The 17,546-nt window shown below is 45.4% G+C and overlaps 2 protein-coding genes and 1 long non-coding RNA gene across 3 annotated transcripts in view; 2 read left to right on the top strand and 1 right to left on the bottom strand.

Annotated features, from left to right (window-relative positions):
* LOC123746177 (uncharacterized) overlaps positions 1–2,129 on the bottom strand; it is a 271,456-nt gene extending 269,327 nt beyond the window's left edge. Inside the window, exon 1 of the long non-coding RNA XR_011225152.1 lies at positions 1,999–2,129. This is a non-coding gene — a long non-coding RNA (uncharacterized lncRNA). The remainder of the gene's footprint in view (positions 1–1,998) is intronic.
* LOC123746340 (uncharacterized) overlaps positions 1–11,419 on the top strand; it is a 68,996-nt gene extending 57,577 nt beyond the window's left edge. Inside the window, exons 2-3 of the mRNA XM_045727792.2 lie at positions 7,042–7,292; positions 8,739–11,419. Coding sequence (XP_045583748.1) covers positions 7,058–7,292; positions 8,739–11,419 — 2,916 coding nt within the window. The 5' untranslated portion in view covers positions 7,042–7,057. The remainder of the gene's footprint in view (positions 1–7,041; positions 7,293–8,738) is intronic.
* Positions 11,420–11,791: 372 nt separating this feature from the next.
* Positions 11,792–13,918, top strand: LOC123746216 (uncharacterized). The gene has a single exon (XM_045727542.2). The coding sequence runs from the start codon at positions 11,792–11,794 to the stop codon at positions 13,916–13,918; it is 2,127 nt and encodes a 708-aa protein (XP_045583498.1).
* Positions 13,919–17,546: the final 3,628 nt, after the last annotated feature.

Below are 17,546 nucleotides of genomic sequence, written 5' to 3'. Positions count from 1 at the left end.
CTTGCTATTGTACCTTCACTTGTACCTTTGTACTCTCACTGTACCTGCTAATGTACCTTCACTTTCACTTCTGTCTGTAGCTAACTTTCTACAGTAGGTTTCTCTCTCTCACTCACTCTCTCTCCCAGCATCGTTCCATCTGCTCTTCCATCCTCCTCCTTACTTACTTCCTCGCTCCCTGCCTCTCACGGTTCCTCCTGGTAATATATGGTATTCATTTCCTACTCTGGATCCCCCCAGAATTTGCGCGGTATGAAAGACATAAAAGATAAACAGGGAGGGAGTAAGTGCCAGAAGGAAGTGGCGGAGGGAAGTGACCATCGTTAGTAGCGCAAAAAATACTCCTGAATAAGCTTTGCCACTGATGACCTCCTGCGATGATGGAGCGAAGCACTTGTTATGGGGTTCGCTCAATGACCATTAATAATAGGGGGAAACATTTCCTGCTGGGGAAGACCCTCCGTATTCGCTAAATATGGGGTGAAGCATTTGCTCCGGGGAATCACTTAAGTTTCCAGAATATACAATGAGCAGAGCTCACATTGAGGTATCACTCAGGTGGCCTCAACCTGTGTTCTTAAAAACAACTTCGCTTTTGGCCGTTTACCCGTATGGCCGAATTTGGACGTAATTTGAAAATGAAAAAAAATTTAAATAAATTTGGGATTTTTTTTTCCATAACAGTAAGTTAAGGGTCCTCTGATAGGTTAGGTGGGCAGGAAATTCTCATAAAGTTTCAAAACGTTATGAAAAACGTTAATTTAAAGTGTCCTCTCATAACCTCTGCGCGTACGCCGGGCGACTCAAATAGAAAACGGAACAGAACGTCACTTTTGTGAGTCGATTTCATTTCAAACTACGTCCAAATTTGGCCATAGTGCGCATACGAGCCAAAAGTGACGTTATTTTTAAGAGGACGGGTTGGTCAGGCAACGACGGAATAATGTACTTACATTGAGGACCCATCCCGTATCTGGTGTAGATTGGAGTGAAGTACTTGCTGTGGGAAGAGGTCATTAACTTCCTCTAGAGAGAGGAAGTGACCTGTTCAGTGATGGACCTTTGACAAAGGAAGAGAAGGGAATGGAACTATCAGGGATAAAGTGCCAAGCCATGACGACTATATAGCACTGGGAAGGGATAAGGATTTGGGATGGGACGGGGGGAAAGGAATGGTACCCAACCACTTGGACGGTCGGGGATTGAACGCCGACCTGCATGAAGCTAGACCGTCGCTCTACCGTCCAGTCCAAGTGATCGGACATGGAAGAGAAGGGAACTATCAGGATAAAGCGCCAAGCCATTGCGACTATATAAAATGGTTCATATTTCTGTGAAAGCTGTGCCTTGAGCAGCTAAGTCCACTGTGCCCTCTACTGAAGCTCTCCAGATGTTCTCCCAGCACAAAGATTAATACCAAACTCCAGCAAACAATTGCAATTTGTGCTCGTCTACTAAAGCGAACATGATATGAGCCAGCTGCCGCCTGCCAACTTCCCAAAACTAGGTTGATAGATACTGTCTCTCTCCTCTGACCTCCTTAGAGGAGGAAACTGAACATTACTGTATTTACATGTGCACATTTCCACCCCACTTCTCCTCCTGCTCCGCTACTAAGAACAAATTTGTCAAATATATGGTTTAAACGACATTTGCATAGGAAATGTGAAGAAAAGTTCGTGTGTGTAATTCAGAAAGAGAGATTAATACATATACTCACAGAAGTGAGTGTTCAAACGTTCCTTGGTTCTGTTAGTTATTATGTTATGAAGAAACTTAGGAATATTCTTAGACATGCTTACCCACAAATTAGTTTTCAATTCGTGTTTTACTAACAACACCATTGGAAGCTATTTAAAGCGTAGAGCTCCACTACCCTTTAAATTCAGATCTGGTGTTGGTTACCTGTTTAAATGTTCGAACTATAACGTTCGATATGTAGTAAATACCTCACGAAACTTTAAACACCACATTTGTGAGCATATAGGTATCACTTACCTTACTGGTCTGCCTCTTAGGTAATGTGCTTCTTCTGTTATTACAAATCACAGGAAGGATAATGGCGACCCATTCACTTACAGCGATTTCGCTCTTCTGCTTCGTATTTGGTTTCGTTTTAACTCAACATATTCAACCCGTCCTCACACTAGGCTGTTTAAAGCAGCGGTGATCCTCCCCAGACGCATTCGTCAATTTTAAAATACTATGTATTGAAAATTGGTTTGTTCTCATTTATAAATTAATATTATTATACGTAAAAATTCTATGTGTAATTAGGCATAGGTTAGGTCAATTTTTAGGTTCTGTTTGCGATTATTTGTATTTGAAGTACGTGGGTGAACCATTTATAGAATTGTGGTTCGAACAGAGGATGTGAGCGAAGCACTTGTTCTGAAAGTGTTCGGACGTCATCAGTTGTGAGTCGTGTATAAACCGCTTTGTATTCATAAACAGCGGGTTTGGCGGCTGGATTAGCGAGCTTGGATCTTTGTATGCGAGGACGGGCTGACATATTAGGAAGCGTCTCATTCTTTTGAATGAAACCTGAGTTACCTCAGATGAACAGGTCAGAGTCATCGACTCAGTTATTCTTACATGAATTGCAGTGAGTTCTCATCAACAAAGGCCAAATGCTCATTAATCCAGACATCAAACTCCTGTTTATGAATAAAAAAAAACGGTTTACACACGAATAACAACTGATGACGTTTGAACTTTTCTCAAATAGTGCTTCGCTGATCTCTGCTCGAGTCGCAACTCTGTAAGTGCTTCACCCACGGACTTCAAATCCAAAATAATCGCCAACAGAGCTTAAACACCTAACCTATGCTTAACTATACGTAGAACTTTATTGTATAATTATATTAATATTTAAATTAAAACAATACGTTACAATTGGTGAATGCGTCGTAGAGGTCGGCAGCAGCTTTAAAGAACTTGGCCGAGGACGGGTTGTTCATTGTCATGTTTTCTGAAGTGTGTTGTTGAGTTCTTTTTATTTTATTGTGTACACATTAAGTCTTTGATTTTACATTTAGTTTGGTTTAGAGTTTTGATTTTTACTATTTATTTTTTTAATGAGTACATAATATATATATATATATATATATATATATATATATATATATATATATATATATATATATATATATATATATATATATATATATATATATATATAACAGTTTGTGAGGGTACCACCTCTGGTGCCAATGTGGGGACCCATAGCCTCGGAGAAGAAAATAAAAAGTATTCAGAGGAGACCTTGTGGTTTCTCACTGAACACTAATATTATCTTCTACCACCCCCATTCTTCTGTATGTACACATATATATTTACTTTATTTGAACTTTGTTACAAAAAAGGAGCTACATATGGGTTACAAAGATGGTTATCATAGGTTGTCGAGTTCCTCCAGCTCCTCAGATGGCGGGCAGGAACCCTGGATGCAGTGCGCATTTCCCCTCTGTATCGCCACACTGAGGCGCTGGAAAAGAAAGCTTGCAGCTCTCGGGTCCCTCTCGGTATATATATATATATATATATATATATATATATATATATATATATATATATATATATATATATATATATATATATATATATATTAAGGTTTTTAGTTAATCTTGCGATATCCTGAATGTATTATCGTTTTAACACTGATGATGAAGCTTGTGACTCCAAAATGTTTGTCATTTTAAATACCTGATGAAGATATATATATATATCTTTTCACTCATCATACTGTTTATATCAGTAAACATCACCACTACATCTATACCACTATCTTCACTACTTTTACCACTACCACCACCACCACCAATTTCGTGGCCATCATTACCATAACGATAATCACTACCATAAAATCCACCACTATCATGACCACCAGCACTACCCACTACCACAACACCATCACTACTCTCGCTTCACGTCACTCCCTTGGACGTCGAGTCATTAATTATAACTTTCTAACTCAACTTCACTAATAAGCCCAATGCTTTTCCAACGTTTTTCTTACCTGAAGGAAGGGTGTTCCCGAGAAGCATGTCGCTGGCCTTAAATATTTTCTTGCCCAAGTGAGAGTCCCCCAAACAACGACTCTAAATCTAATACCCGGGGAAAGTGCTATTATAACGTTGTTCTCTAAGACTCTGTCCAAGTGTTGATCTCGATGAGCTGGTCTATGTTAACACTAAGGATGAACCTGAGGCTCCGGCTCCTCTCACTACTCCCTCTTATATATATATATCGGGGGTCTGAAGCTATTGCGGTTCGTATCTTCCTCTCTCTTCTCGGGGGTTCCAAATTTTTATACAGCCTTCTCGGAAATTTTATACATTTCATTATCAAAACTCTATTCACCCATAAACGTCCTTATGATAAAGTCGCTCGGCCCTTCTTCCTTCCCTCGGCCAGTGATTTATACAAAACTCAACGGTGACAACAAATTAAAATGTGTGAGGGTGAAATTAACGAGAAAAATCTCATATTATAATAATTTTTCCTTCTAAAGTGCCTTCCTCTGCTTGAGGTGGCACTGAAGACACATGGCAGACAGCTCCTGGCACCGTTCAAGTACCTCAAGGCTCCCAAGTAGAGCCTATGAGACTTCATATAGTTTGGTCAGGCATCTTCTCACATCGCTCCTTGCCCAAGACTGGTAGCCCGGCGCCTTTACTAGGTCGCATGGTGTACCATACAGGTTGGTAGGGGGCCCCTACTAGGCCACAAAGTAAGTGCTCCATGCAAGTCAACATGTAATTATGAGAAATGGAATATTAGAGTAAACTCAGATCTTCAGGTTTTTCCCAGAGCTCTATAGTCCTGCTTATAAACAAACATTACCGTGCCGAGCCGTCCCCAAGCACCGGAGGCTGAGGATAAATTGCATTTGGCTTCCTGATGCTTTCCGTGTTTGTGTGGGGAGAGCTGAGTACAGTGTATCTTGAGCGGGACACATCCGGCACCCCGCCTGGCTAGTCTGGAAGGCAAGGAGGTAGTGGAGGGAGAGGGCCTGGAGGGGGAAGATGAGAAAGTGGTGGAGAGGTGGAACAGGGCCAAGAGAAGGCATAAGAGGTGGAACACCACCAGGAGGATGAGGAAGAGGATGCTGAGAAGTACAACAATCCTAAGAGAAAGAAAAGGCGGGAACTGAGAGAGAGGCGGGACCAAAGAATCAAATCTAACCCCCCCCCCCCTTTCCCCCCCGCAAGCACCACTAGGTGAGTACACACACACTAACTGTCCTTGATGATTGCGTCAGGTGGTAATAGCGTGAATAAGAGAAGGCTGTCAGGAATATAGATCCCGGAGCTAAACCATGGTAGAGTTAGTGGAGGCAGTCGTGATTACATTGTCCCAGAGGAGGACGTCTGCAACTATACTGTTGTAGAGGAGGACGTTTGCAACTGTACTGTTCCAGAGGAGGACGTCTGCAACTCTACTGTTGTAGAGGAGGACGTTTGCAACTATACTGTTCCAGAGGAGGACGTTTGCAACTATACTGTTGTAGAGGAGAACGTTTGCAACTATACTGTTCCAGAGGAGGACGTTTGCAACTGTACTGTTCCAGAGGAGGACGTCTGCAACTCTACTGTTGTAGAGGAGAACGTTTGCAACTGTACTGTTGTAGAGGAGGACGGCCACAACTATACTGATCCAGAGGAGACTGTTTATGATTACTATGTTCTAGTGAAGGCATGGCTTGAGTACACAGTTACAGTGCTCCCGTGGAGGTTGTCTCCAGTAGTGTATTGTTCCAGTGGAGCTCGCGGTGGATGACCGGACAGTGTACCTGGCTGTACAGTGGTAACAATGTGAGTCATTACAGCCAGGGCGGCGGAGTGGCGAAAAAAACGGACAAAAGAATTAATGGATAAAAAATATTAGGCAAACTCTGAGATTAATGAAAGAGAACGTATGGCAGGACCTCAGTGGTAAGCTGAGTCAAAGTTTAATATAGGTGCGGAGGCAGAGAGCGGCAATGGCGAATAATTTTAAATATTCTTCTCGTACATTTAAACCAAGGGTGCTAGAGGTTGAGATTTATAAGAGAGAGGAGGGTGAGAAAGACGTCTTGTTACCTTGTGCCTTTGTAAATTGTGATGGAAAAGGAGAAGAGTGTTTTGCTTGCACAATGGGAGCTGGCGGAGGGTGTGGGGGTAACGTTTATGGTGGGAGAGGGGTACGAACCCAGAGGAGAAGGTGGGAGAGTGGAGGGAACCCAGGAGAGAAGGTGGGACAGGGGTACGAACCAAGGGGAGAAGATGGGATGGGTCACATTTCGTTCAGGATGGTGCCACGGATCATGGGCCGATATAGACCATTCGTATTATCGAATGCTTATCTCATATGAGAGTCGGCAGCTGCCACGTACAATGGGGGAGGAATGATATAAACATTCGTGATTTCATCAACTAGCATGAAAATCGATAGCATATGTCCGGCAATCTTACTGTCACGAAATAGAAATTCCAATCTCCACTGAGAAGTTAATGCTGAAAAAAGTCAGGGTTTCCGTGATAGACCTCACATATACCAATCATACTGGAAGCGCAGAGTGAGGCGAGATATACGAACCCTAATGAGAGAAACTGAAGGGGGCTGACAGGATGCTGAGATATACCATTCCTGCTGTGGGAGAGTGAAGTAAGATGAAGAACGTTTCAAAATGTTTCAGGATTCTGCATCAAGTTATATTTATTAAACTTAGGTCTACTACCATCTACTATACATCTTGAGGTTATCTTGAGATGATTTCGGGGCATTTTAGTGTCCCCGCGGCCCGGTCCTCGACCAGGCCTCCACCCCCAGGAAGCAGCCCGTGACAGCTGACTAACACCCAGGTACCTATTTTACTGCTAGGTAACAGGGGCATAGGGTGAAAGAAACTCTGCCCATTGTTTCTCGCCGGCGCCGGTACATAGGTTGATTACAATTATCTCCACTGGATGTTGTTTAGGAATATACTTTAAAACAGATTCAACTTCTTGTAAATCTATGGCGACAATTCTAAGAGTGACATTATCTTGCCTGCTGCAGGGTGTGGCGATGTGTGATGGTGAGGAGACTGCTGGGGCGTGTGGTGGCGGCGGCGGCAGGTGTGGTAGTGGTGGTGACGGCGGCAGCGGCGGCGTTGTTGATGGCGGGAGTCACGAGGGGCGTCGCCGCTCACAGCTCTTGCCCCCCCAGCGAGTACACCTGCGACAACCTCCGCTGTATACCCAAGGATCGCATCTGTAATGGCAAGGATGACTGTGGCGACGGCTCGGATGAGAAGCCCAACTGTACCCGTATGTTTTTCCCTCAGGTGGAGACCTGTACCCGTTGATCCTGTATCCATTGGGTTAATGGTAATCCTGTGTTAGTAGTTTCTTTCCCTGTAGTTACCCTACACCTGTTGATCTTCCTTTTTGTAGAGAATGTGCTGCTAAACTACATTTGCTGAAGCTATCTGCACATACAGAATTCTCGTGCCTTATATAACCTTTCATAAATTTAATAACTTGCTACAGTGAGCCTGAAACTATATGAATCTCTACCCTGAATGTCCCTGCTTTTTTATATCGTTGACCTGACCTTATAATCATATCGTTTCTTGTTATAGTGATCCTATAACCATATGTTCTCCTGCTATAGTGATCCTATACCCATCGTACCTCATACCGGTACGTACAGTACAAGTGTAAGCTACTCTATGTACAGTTATAAGGTACCCTTCCTGTAGTATAATCTAGCTCTCCATCAGATATAAGATACCCCTTCCTATAGTTATGCACTACCTCTTTTACAGTTATGAGATATCCTTCCTATAGTTATTAGCAACACCTAAATAGTTATTTTTCATCTATTGATTGGCCTAGCTATTATGATCCTATTTATGTAAGTTGCACTTACTACAGTGATCCTGTATATGTAGGTTGCCCTCTGTGCTTGTGATTCAGTAAATGTAAAATGTCCCTGCTATAGTGATCCTGTATCTATAAGTTTATCATACTTATGGATCCTGTAAGCAGAAGTTCCTTCTGTTAAATAGTGAGCGTGTACCTACAAGTTTCCCTCCTATAACATCTACCTAGTGTTCATTCTTCTTGTAGGGTGCCTGTGTATACTGGCTTATAGCGATTAAGCGATTATGTACCTAGAGGTTGCCCTTCCTATAGCGAACCTGTAACTACAAGATACACCTCTCGAGGTAGATTCTCTGTTATATATAATCCAAGATCTCTGTCTCTCACTGACTATAGTAGATTCCTTCCTTTCATTACGTATTGATCCTCTGGCCTCCATATTCCCGTTTTCATACACATTGCTCTTAATTGGAGTGAAATCTAGGATCGACCATTCGTGTAACTTATCCAAGACATTATGGAGGCTGCTGCAGTCTTTGTTTGTCGTGATTTTCCTCGTCAGCTTTGTATCATAGGGAAAAGTTACACAGAATACTCTTTTTCATCAGCCAGATTACTTGCGATATATAAGAAATGGGAACTTACCTTTAGCACTTGCCTTTGTGGGCCTGTTTACGATATCTCACTTTCTGTTTCTTGATTGTTAGTTAATTCTTTACCCAATTAAGTACCCTACTACCGGTAAATGAGTTCCTGTTTGTTTATGTGTATGTGCTATTTTTCTTATTGTAATCATTGTCTCTTCTATCTGCTGTCGGAAGTAAATATCTTTGTTTGACGACCTACTTATATTCGCTGGGTTAATATAAATATTTTCTCGTATTGCAGCATGCAATGTGACATACAACGGTGAGGTGGGCCGAAGCTATGAGATCGATTTGCACGAGTCCAATTCCCTGCAACCTCCCTTCACCTGTTACATGACCTTCGTGGCGGCGGGGGATATCTTCGGCGACCTGGTGCAACTCGTCTTTCGAGACTTGGCGTTGGGGTCTTTCAAGTCCCACCACGTCTGCGGGTGTCCCCAAGGGCACTTGTCAGTTAACGAGGCTCACCGGCCCCACATAGGCGGCTTTTGGTGCGGGGGAAGCAGTGACCATAATGTTTACTATAGTGAGACAAGCACAGTCACCGTCACACTCCAGGTCCCGCTACCTGAACAACACACGATTGGAGAGAAGAAAGTACGACTGCGTCTCATGTACAAGTTTCTGCTGGAGGCAGAATCAATTGTACGATATGGACCTTGGAACAGTGCCAAGTACCTGGGTGTGGCACGATCAGGAACCGTGTGTGATCGAGTTTTCGATTCTTGTGACCGTCGAAAATGTCGGGTGCAGTCTCCCAATTATCCTGGCATTTACCCACGTAATGTTACGTGCCAGTACGTGATCAGACAAGCCACGGTTCCTCACGGCCGCCACGCGCTGGTGAGTGTAGGTCAGCCCCAGAGAGGTCGCGTCCACATTAAGCATACTGACGCCGCTTGTGATGGCAACTTGCACTTGTGGTTGGATGGCGACTGTGACGTCGTAGGGGACACACTCAGCATCTATGAAATTCAGGGAGAGAGTCGACGACTGCTGATGCGTTTCTGTGGTGGTGGAAAAGTGCCTCGCATTACAGCCAGTGGGGCGGAGCTCTTACTTGTCTTCCAGACCTCCCCCTTTGACAATTTGTACTTTGATTCATCCGAAGGCACTCATCCTGGGTTCGAATTAGACGTTGGTGTTGCTTTTGTACCTAAAAATTCGTTTCTGTATGCTGACCAAGAGTGTGAGTTTATTATTTCTAGTTTTGAAGCAGCACGAGGCCATTTTGAGAACGTGGCACACTCGCTGCCAAGAGATAGTAAATGTGCTTATAAATTCCGTGGGCGGCCAGACGAGGTCATCTGGCTTTTCTTTACTCGCCTGAAGTCCACCTACACACAACCTCCTTCACGCGATGGACCTCACTGTCGGACACGAGTGACGCTGATGGAAGGAGCAGAGGCTGAAGGAGAGGTGCTGGAGAACACATGTGGGCCACTGGGGGTAAGGATTTGTCACCGTGAACAGCTCGGCCCTGGGCGAAACAGAACTCGGCCATGTGGATCGCAAGAAAGTTACCTAACATCAATGTCTCATGCAACACTCACCATTCACTACCTTCTACCCTCAACAGTGGCAGACCTTGAGTTTCGACTCCATTATGAGTTTGTATACGCGGGTCCTCGAGCTGCGGCGCTCAATCTTCCTGAGCCCTGTGACAGACATATTAACAGTGAACGCAGTAAGAAGGGCCTCCTCGCCTCGCCCGCTAATAACCTGCTTTATGGCAAGTTCGGAGCGACGAGGCTGAAATGTAAATATAGCCTACAAGGTAAAACAAACGAGGCAGTCAGGATCACATTTATATACTTTTATGCTCATAATTCTTCGTGTCCAGGACGAGAGTCGCCACTGCAAGCGTGTGGGCGACCCAACGCCCTGGAAGGTCGAGGTGCACGTCTGGAAGTCTCAGAGTGGCCCTGGTCAGGCGTAGAGCTACCCCAGGCCTGCATATGTCACGGCCTCTACCTACCAGCAACCTTACTCTCATACTCTGCCTCTCTTACTATTACCTTCACTGTCGTAGGAATGGATGTTTTTGATGATTTCTCACATTTTAGTTTTGAACTGGAATACGAGTTTGTTGAGATAGAAGCATGTGAAGAGGATAGAATAGTTACAGGAGAGGCTGGTACGTTAAGTCTAGCCCTTCGACCTCCTCCTGGACCATGTAGAGGACACCCTTGGCTCCTTCAGCCCACAGCTAACCGCTTCTTACTTGTGTCTGTCCCTGGCAAGGCCATCAGAGGAGGCTTGCAGGTAGAAGCTCATGGTCACCTAGTCGCATCGGACGACTCTGTAGCCCCTGCGGAGTGCCAGAGCTCAGAGTTACATGTGTACCAGCCAGGCAATCCAAGACCTCTCAGTGCAGTGTGTGTGTCTCCTGGGGCTGCCGAGACAGTCCATGTCTTTTCGGAGGGTTTTAACGAGCCTCTGTCACTGGACTATCTTGGGGAAGCAGCAAGATCTTTGGTTGTGGTGTTACTGAGTCGTCCGGCTTACCTCTCGGGACAGTCTTCTCAGCAACAACACAAGGCAGTTGATATCCGTTGGGTGGAGGCAGCACCACGCTGGCTGGCAACTAGATGTGCCACGGAGTGTCCTGCCGTACATGCATGTATCAGTGCTTCACTCTTCTGTGACGGGACGTGGCACTGCCCATCGGGTGCTGATGAAGCCGTGGTGACGTGTCTCATGGCGCTGTCTCCGTGGCTCTGGCTTACATTTGGTCTGGCTGTCGGATGCATCTCTGTACTCTCAGGTTGGTGGGGCTGGACATTATGGAAAACTCGACAAGCTCGCAATGCAACTAATGGTTGTAGTGAGGAGGTGTTGACACCCGGCCATCACGAGTCTCCCCCAGAGCCACCAGAGTATCCTGACTGCATAGACGTTGACTTTGAGACAACGGTCTGACGATACGCCCCCCGGGAGGACGACGGGCCCCCGGGGTTGGCTGCACTCTTAAGTAGACTCGCTGCTCTTATCAACGGTTGGAACCATCCACGTCAGCCTTCACTCAACGTTGGTGGCCGAAGGCGGTTTGCTCACAATGGCACGAGAAACAATTCATCGTGTCAGCATAATGGAGTGAGACGTCTGCCCGTTCTTCGACTACCCAATGGAGCTCACAATCCAGGTGTTCGGTTATCAAATGGGACACACAGTCCCCCTCCACTACTCAGTCCAAGGAAGGAAAAGAATGAGTTGAAAGAAAAGGAGGACAAAAAGCCCCCACTGAGCCCTGTCTCAGATAAAGCCAATAGTCCAACATGGAGCATCACGAAAATGAGTCAGTTAGAGGAGGAAGAGGCCGAGGATACGAAAAGTTCTCTAAGTGAGAAGGTTATGAAGGAAACCTACAAGCCGCTGGAGGAGATGGAGTGGCCGAGCTGCTTCCCAGCACCACCTAGTAGCCCCAGCAACACCAGCTCATCACCTTCTCACGAATTCCTGCACGAAATATCACCCTCACCTCCACCCAACTTCAAGCATGAAGCCTCACCATCACCACCTCCTGATTTTAGACATGAAGCTTCGACTCTTCCATTGCGTGATACTAAGTACAAGGAGACGGTGCTTGTGTTACCAGAGAGTGATCTACACGACACTTTCTCATCACCAACGTCACCCATGTATATCGAGCATCATACATCCCCTTCACCTCCTCCAGATTTCCGTTGTGATGTCACACCCACTCCTCATCCAAACACCCCAGTACGATCACCCTTAAGTTGCAGCTCTCCTGTTTCTCCACCTACTCATCTTATAAACAGCCTCCCACCAATGTGTTCACAGCAAAAAAAGTCGCCATCCCCTCCACCAGACTGTAGATGGATTTACGTAAATGATTTGCAACAGCATTCTTCTGCCTCCTCCCCGCGGGGTTCTGTCGCCTCTCCTTCACACGTATGTCGAAGGGGTTCCTCCTCGTCTGTGAGCCAACAGGGTGCCATAACTCTCTCTCCGGCAAAGCTTCAGTACGAGAACCATTACTCTCCACCCGGCAGTCTTCACTCTGCTCCTCCATTATCACCAAACTTAGAACTCACGCCCCAGTCACCACATGAAAGTCAAAATACCTCCTCATCCGCGAGCACATCACAACACGACAGCTCACTATTATTCTTGTGCAATATGTCACCTTCACCTCCTCTGCCACATTTCCCCAACGAAGACTCTTCCGAATCCCCAACGCAGTACGATATACCGGAATCCGACCATTCAGAACATTCCCAGAAGTCGTCAACAGTAATGGGTGCTGCAATCCAGAATGAGACGCTTCACCACCAGGACACACCAAGCTCCTCACCACCAATGAATCAGCAAAGCCAATTGCCAGTTCTGACACAGCTTGAGACTGAGACCAATCGCTCAAGTTCCTGTCAGCAGCCACCAACCCCGCCACCAATACCACGTTTCTTTGACGACGACGAAGACATCCCACCAACACCTCCACCAATACCTATCTTCTTTGATGTCGAAAGTCCTCCGATAACGCCACCGTTACCAGTCAAGCAAAGAAATCTGAAGTTGATAAACCAAGCCGAGATTAAAACAGAAAATATACACCAACAACCTCTTCCTAGAAACGAAATTTATTGTATGCACAGTATGTTGCCAACACTTGATGTAATACAGGAAAGTTCGCCACCTGAGTCACCCTTTGAAGCACATCAGGAAACCTCTCCACCTGAACCTACCTTCGACGTTCACGAACGTCGCCACACTGAACCACCTTTTGATATTGCTCACAAAAGTCCTCCGCCTAAACCACCATTCGATATAAACCACAGAAGTCCTTCGCCAAAATCTTCATCGGGTACGACACCTCTTAAAACCCCTGGTGAGAAAGGGAATGAAGAACCTTCTTTGTCACCTCAATCACACATTGGTCTGCAAGACAAGGAGCCTTCGCCTCCTCCATCTCTCTGTGACTTGGAAGACAGGAGCCCTTCGCCTTCTTCACCACACAATGACCTCCAAGACAAGGGTTTGTCGCCTCCTCCACCACACACCGACCTGCACCACAAGGACCAATCGCCTCCTCCACACCCCGACATGCACCACAAAGGCCAATCGCCTCCTCCCGACACCGATCTGCACCACAAAGGCCAATCGCCTCTTCCCGACACCGATCTGCACCACAAGGACCTATCGCCTCCTCCCGACACTGATCTGCACCACAAGAACCAATCGCCTCCTCCCGACACCGACCTGCACCACAAGGACCAATCGCCTCCTCCACCACACATTGACTTGCAACACAAGGCCCCGTCGCCGCCTGCGTCACCGACATCAACAGCTGCGGATAAAAGTGAGAACTTGCCATCTCCCGAGTACTTCACCCTTCCCGACAACTGGCCCTCCTACCCGCCCTTCTTATTCGGCGACTCAGACTTCCCGCCACCATAATAGAGCACCATCCCTGGAAGTAACCATGACGGGTGGGGGCCATTAAGAGCAACTCTCCACTTGCTAGTGCATAGTACTATAATTCTCGGACACTGTCAAAGCGAGAGAAGGATTGCTGCTACATTAGCGCGGCTGTACGAGCGAGTGTGCGCTACAGACCCTGACTTAACCATGTTACTAGTCTTGGCTCAGCGGTGTCTCTAAAAGATGTATTCCCTTAGGGATGTGATACCACTGTTATGAATGTGCAGTACCCTTCAGCATCACGGCGTACTCGATAAACATGACACTTAGGTCAAAACTTGTACATTAGTGAGAACTGTATATATGGATATATTTAATTTTTTATCCCCCCCACGAGTCGGAAAGCATACAGCAGCGGTGGTTAGAGTGACCAGTGTGATCACAGTATCCTGCAGGAGCAGGAGCTGGGCTCCGAGGTGCTGGCGGCGATAGCGAGGGAGTCAGAATGTCCCCCTTGCGCTTCTGCTCTTGTGTGTCGCATGCTTGCATTCCTCGACCTGAATTTACCCCACCCACATCCAAATAGTATTTATTATATATTTGATTCATCACTAATTTAACAATATGAGATAAAATATTTTTAGAAAAAGCTTAAATTTCTGATGAATAGCTTTGTTTGTTTTGGCTATAGTTTGTATCACTCACATTTAAGAAATGTTCTTGATATTCCAATTCCCACATTAGCAAAAAGAGCAACTAATGAGTAGATCATTACACAATCAATAATATTCATTATAAATCTCACAGGCACGCCCTTATATCTTTATCCAAACAGTTAAGAATACAAACCAACGGTAACTAACTCGCTTTACACAACAACTTTTACAACCATCAACTCTGCACACCATAGACCTCTACAACAACCATCAACTGTGCACACCATAGACCTCTACAACAACCATTAACTCTGCACACCATAGACCTCTACAACAACCATCAATTCTGCACACCATAGACCTCTACAACAACCATCAATTCTGCACACCATAGACCTCTACAACAACCATCAACTCTGCTCACCATAGACCTCTACAACAACCATCAACTCTGCACACCATAGACCTGTACAACAACCATCAACTCTGCACACCATAGACCTCTACAACAACCATCATCTCTCGGCACAACAGCGCTTACCTTAACCCAGGAAGTCTATACACAACACCTAACATTCAACAACTGTCAACGCCACAGTCCCCACAAAAACTAGCCTGTAGCCTGCTGGAGATCAAATAATACACTATAAGAATCTTCCACCCACAATTGGGCCAAAGTCTTCGACTAAAAGTATGATGAACACCATATGTTTAAACACTAATGTGTATAAAAACTAATTCAATGAGACTTGAAGTTTGGCATAATGTAAATGCTCTAAATTTCTGAGCGTCAAGGCAATGTTTGCCTAGAAATCCCCGACTTTTTGTTGTTAATTGTTGTGTTGATGTCGGCAATGCTCTGCACCACGTCCTCTGACGGCGAGGAAAAACAGTTGCATAGTTTATTGTGTGTTAATTAAGAGAGCACCGGTGTGTGTGTGCTTCTCCCTGTTTTTTCTCTCACATTCTGCGCATCAAAGAAAAAGTAAACGTGGGAAGAATAAAGTAAAGGTCTTACTCCTTCTCTGTGAAAGAAAGAAAACGGAACAGAAAGAGAGGGAAAAGTAGGATGAAACTACTTTCTCAAACATAACCAACATTCACTTGGTACTAGCTGTATGGTGCATTCGACCTGCCTCTGGTCTTCCCTTCCTTATCAGTCTCCTGGTCTTCTTCTCTTCCCTGCCAGTCTCCTGGTATTCTTTCCTTCCCTGCCAGTCTCCTGGCATTCTTACTTTCACTACAAGTCCCCTGGTATTCGTCCCCTTCACTCCCACAAACCACACTTTTTTCCAATATGTGATGGAAGATTGCAGCTCCTGTCTTTTAAGCCAAAGCCCAACCATTTTTTCTTCATTCCTACCTTATGACCTATGTAGCTATGTAGCGACCACCACCATACAGCTCCACCACCATACAGCTCCACCACCATACAGCTCCACCACCATACAGCTCCACCACCATACAGCTCCACCACTATACAGCCTACTGCTAACACCACCACTATCAACTCCACTGCCACATCACCACCACAATCACCATACTCCACAACAAGCAAGATCACTACCAATACTATTATCACCACCACAACGATCTCAATAATCCCCATCAACACCATCTCAACAATCACCATCAACACCATTCTCACAATCACCATTAACAGCATCCTCACAACCACCATTCCTCCAACCACCATTCCTCCAACCACCATCAATAGCATGCCCACACCCATCATTAACACCATCCCCACAACCACTATCAATAAAATCCCCAAAACCACTTATCAACACCATTTTATCCATCACAAGCACTGCTAGAACACTATCATCATTTCCCCTATGAATACTATCATGAAAAGTGCTGCCACCACCACCATTAGTGCCACTACAATCACCGCTATCAACACTACCTGTGTCTGGGTACAAGTGACAGGATGAACAACCCAGCGGGTTTTCTTCCTATTGGGGAGTGTTGTACATGCTGCTATGGCGGTGTGTCCACTCACAAGATGAGTGGCGCTGCCCAATACTGTCACTATGGCGGTGTGTCCACTCACAAGATGAGTGGCGCTGCCCAATACTGTCACTATGGCGGTGTGTCCACTCACAAGATGAGTGACGCTGCCCAATACTGTCACTATGGCGGTGTGTCCACTCACAAGATGAGTGACGCTGCCCAATACTGTCACTATGGCGGTGTGTCCACTCACAAGATGAGTGGCGCTGCCCAATAAACTCGCCCCTCTGGGCAAAATTTAAATTTACCCTCAATATTGAAACACCGAAGGCCATGTCCCAAATTTGCAGAGCAAAATAACAACATACTAGAACAAAAGATACGGTAGGAAAGGCGCAAGATAGTCGCTAAAGTGTAGATATACCACAGGTACAATCATAGAACACCAGAGGTCCACGGCTTTGAAATTTTGTCGGTCCAAAATTATGAAATGTTAAAGAGAAACAAATTAGACACTTTCCTCCAAAATGTACCGGGCAAAACAGGTTGTAGTGGATAGTGGGTTCAAAATCTGTGTCCACCCTGTTAGACCAAGTTAAGCCTGGGCCCCCAAGCCGGGTTTAAGGAGTAGAATAACTCCCAGAACCCACTCCAGGTATACTTCAGGAATACTTAGGTATACTCCAGGTATATTACCACCACCCCTCAACAATTGCCATCAACAGCACATTTAAAAGTCAACACCATCAATATCACCATTACCAGTATCATCACTATCACCTTTACCAGTATCATCACTATCACCTTTACCAGTATCATCACTATCACCTTTACCAGTATCATCACTATCACCACTACCAGTATCATCACTACCACCACTACCAGTATCATCACTATCACCACTACCAGTATCATCACTACCACCACTACCAGTATCATCACTATCACCACTACCAGTATCATCACTATCACCACTACCAGTATCACCCCTAGCACAATTAACACTATCAAAACTTCCCACCATCACCACTTCTCACCCTTACTCCCACCAC

This window comes from Procambarus clarkii, chromosome 80 (genome assembly GCF_040958095.1).
Source record: "Procambarus clarkii isolate CNS0578487 chromosome 80, FALCON_Pclarkii_2.0, whole genome shotgun sequence".
NCBI lineage: Eukaryota > Metazoa > Arthropoda > Malacostraca > Decapoda > Cambaridae > Procambarus > Procambarus clarkii.
Note: the sequence above shows the minus strand (reverse complement) of the source record. Positions and strands in the feature narration are given on the sequence as shown.

Bases quoted from the DNA above. Each gene is read 5' to 3' on its own strand.
- LOC123746216 (XM_045727542.2), top strand. From the start codon at position 11,792: ATGAGTCAGTTAGAGGAGGAAGAGGCCGAGGATACGAAAAGTTCTCTA.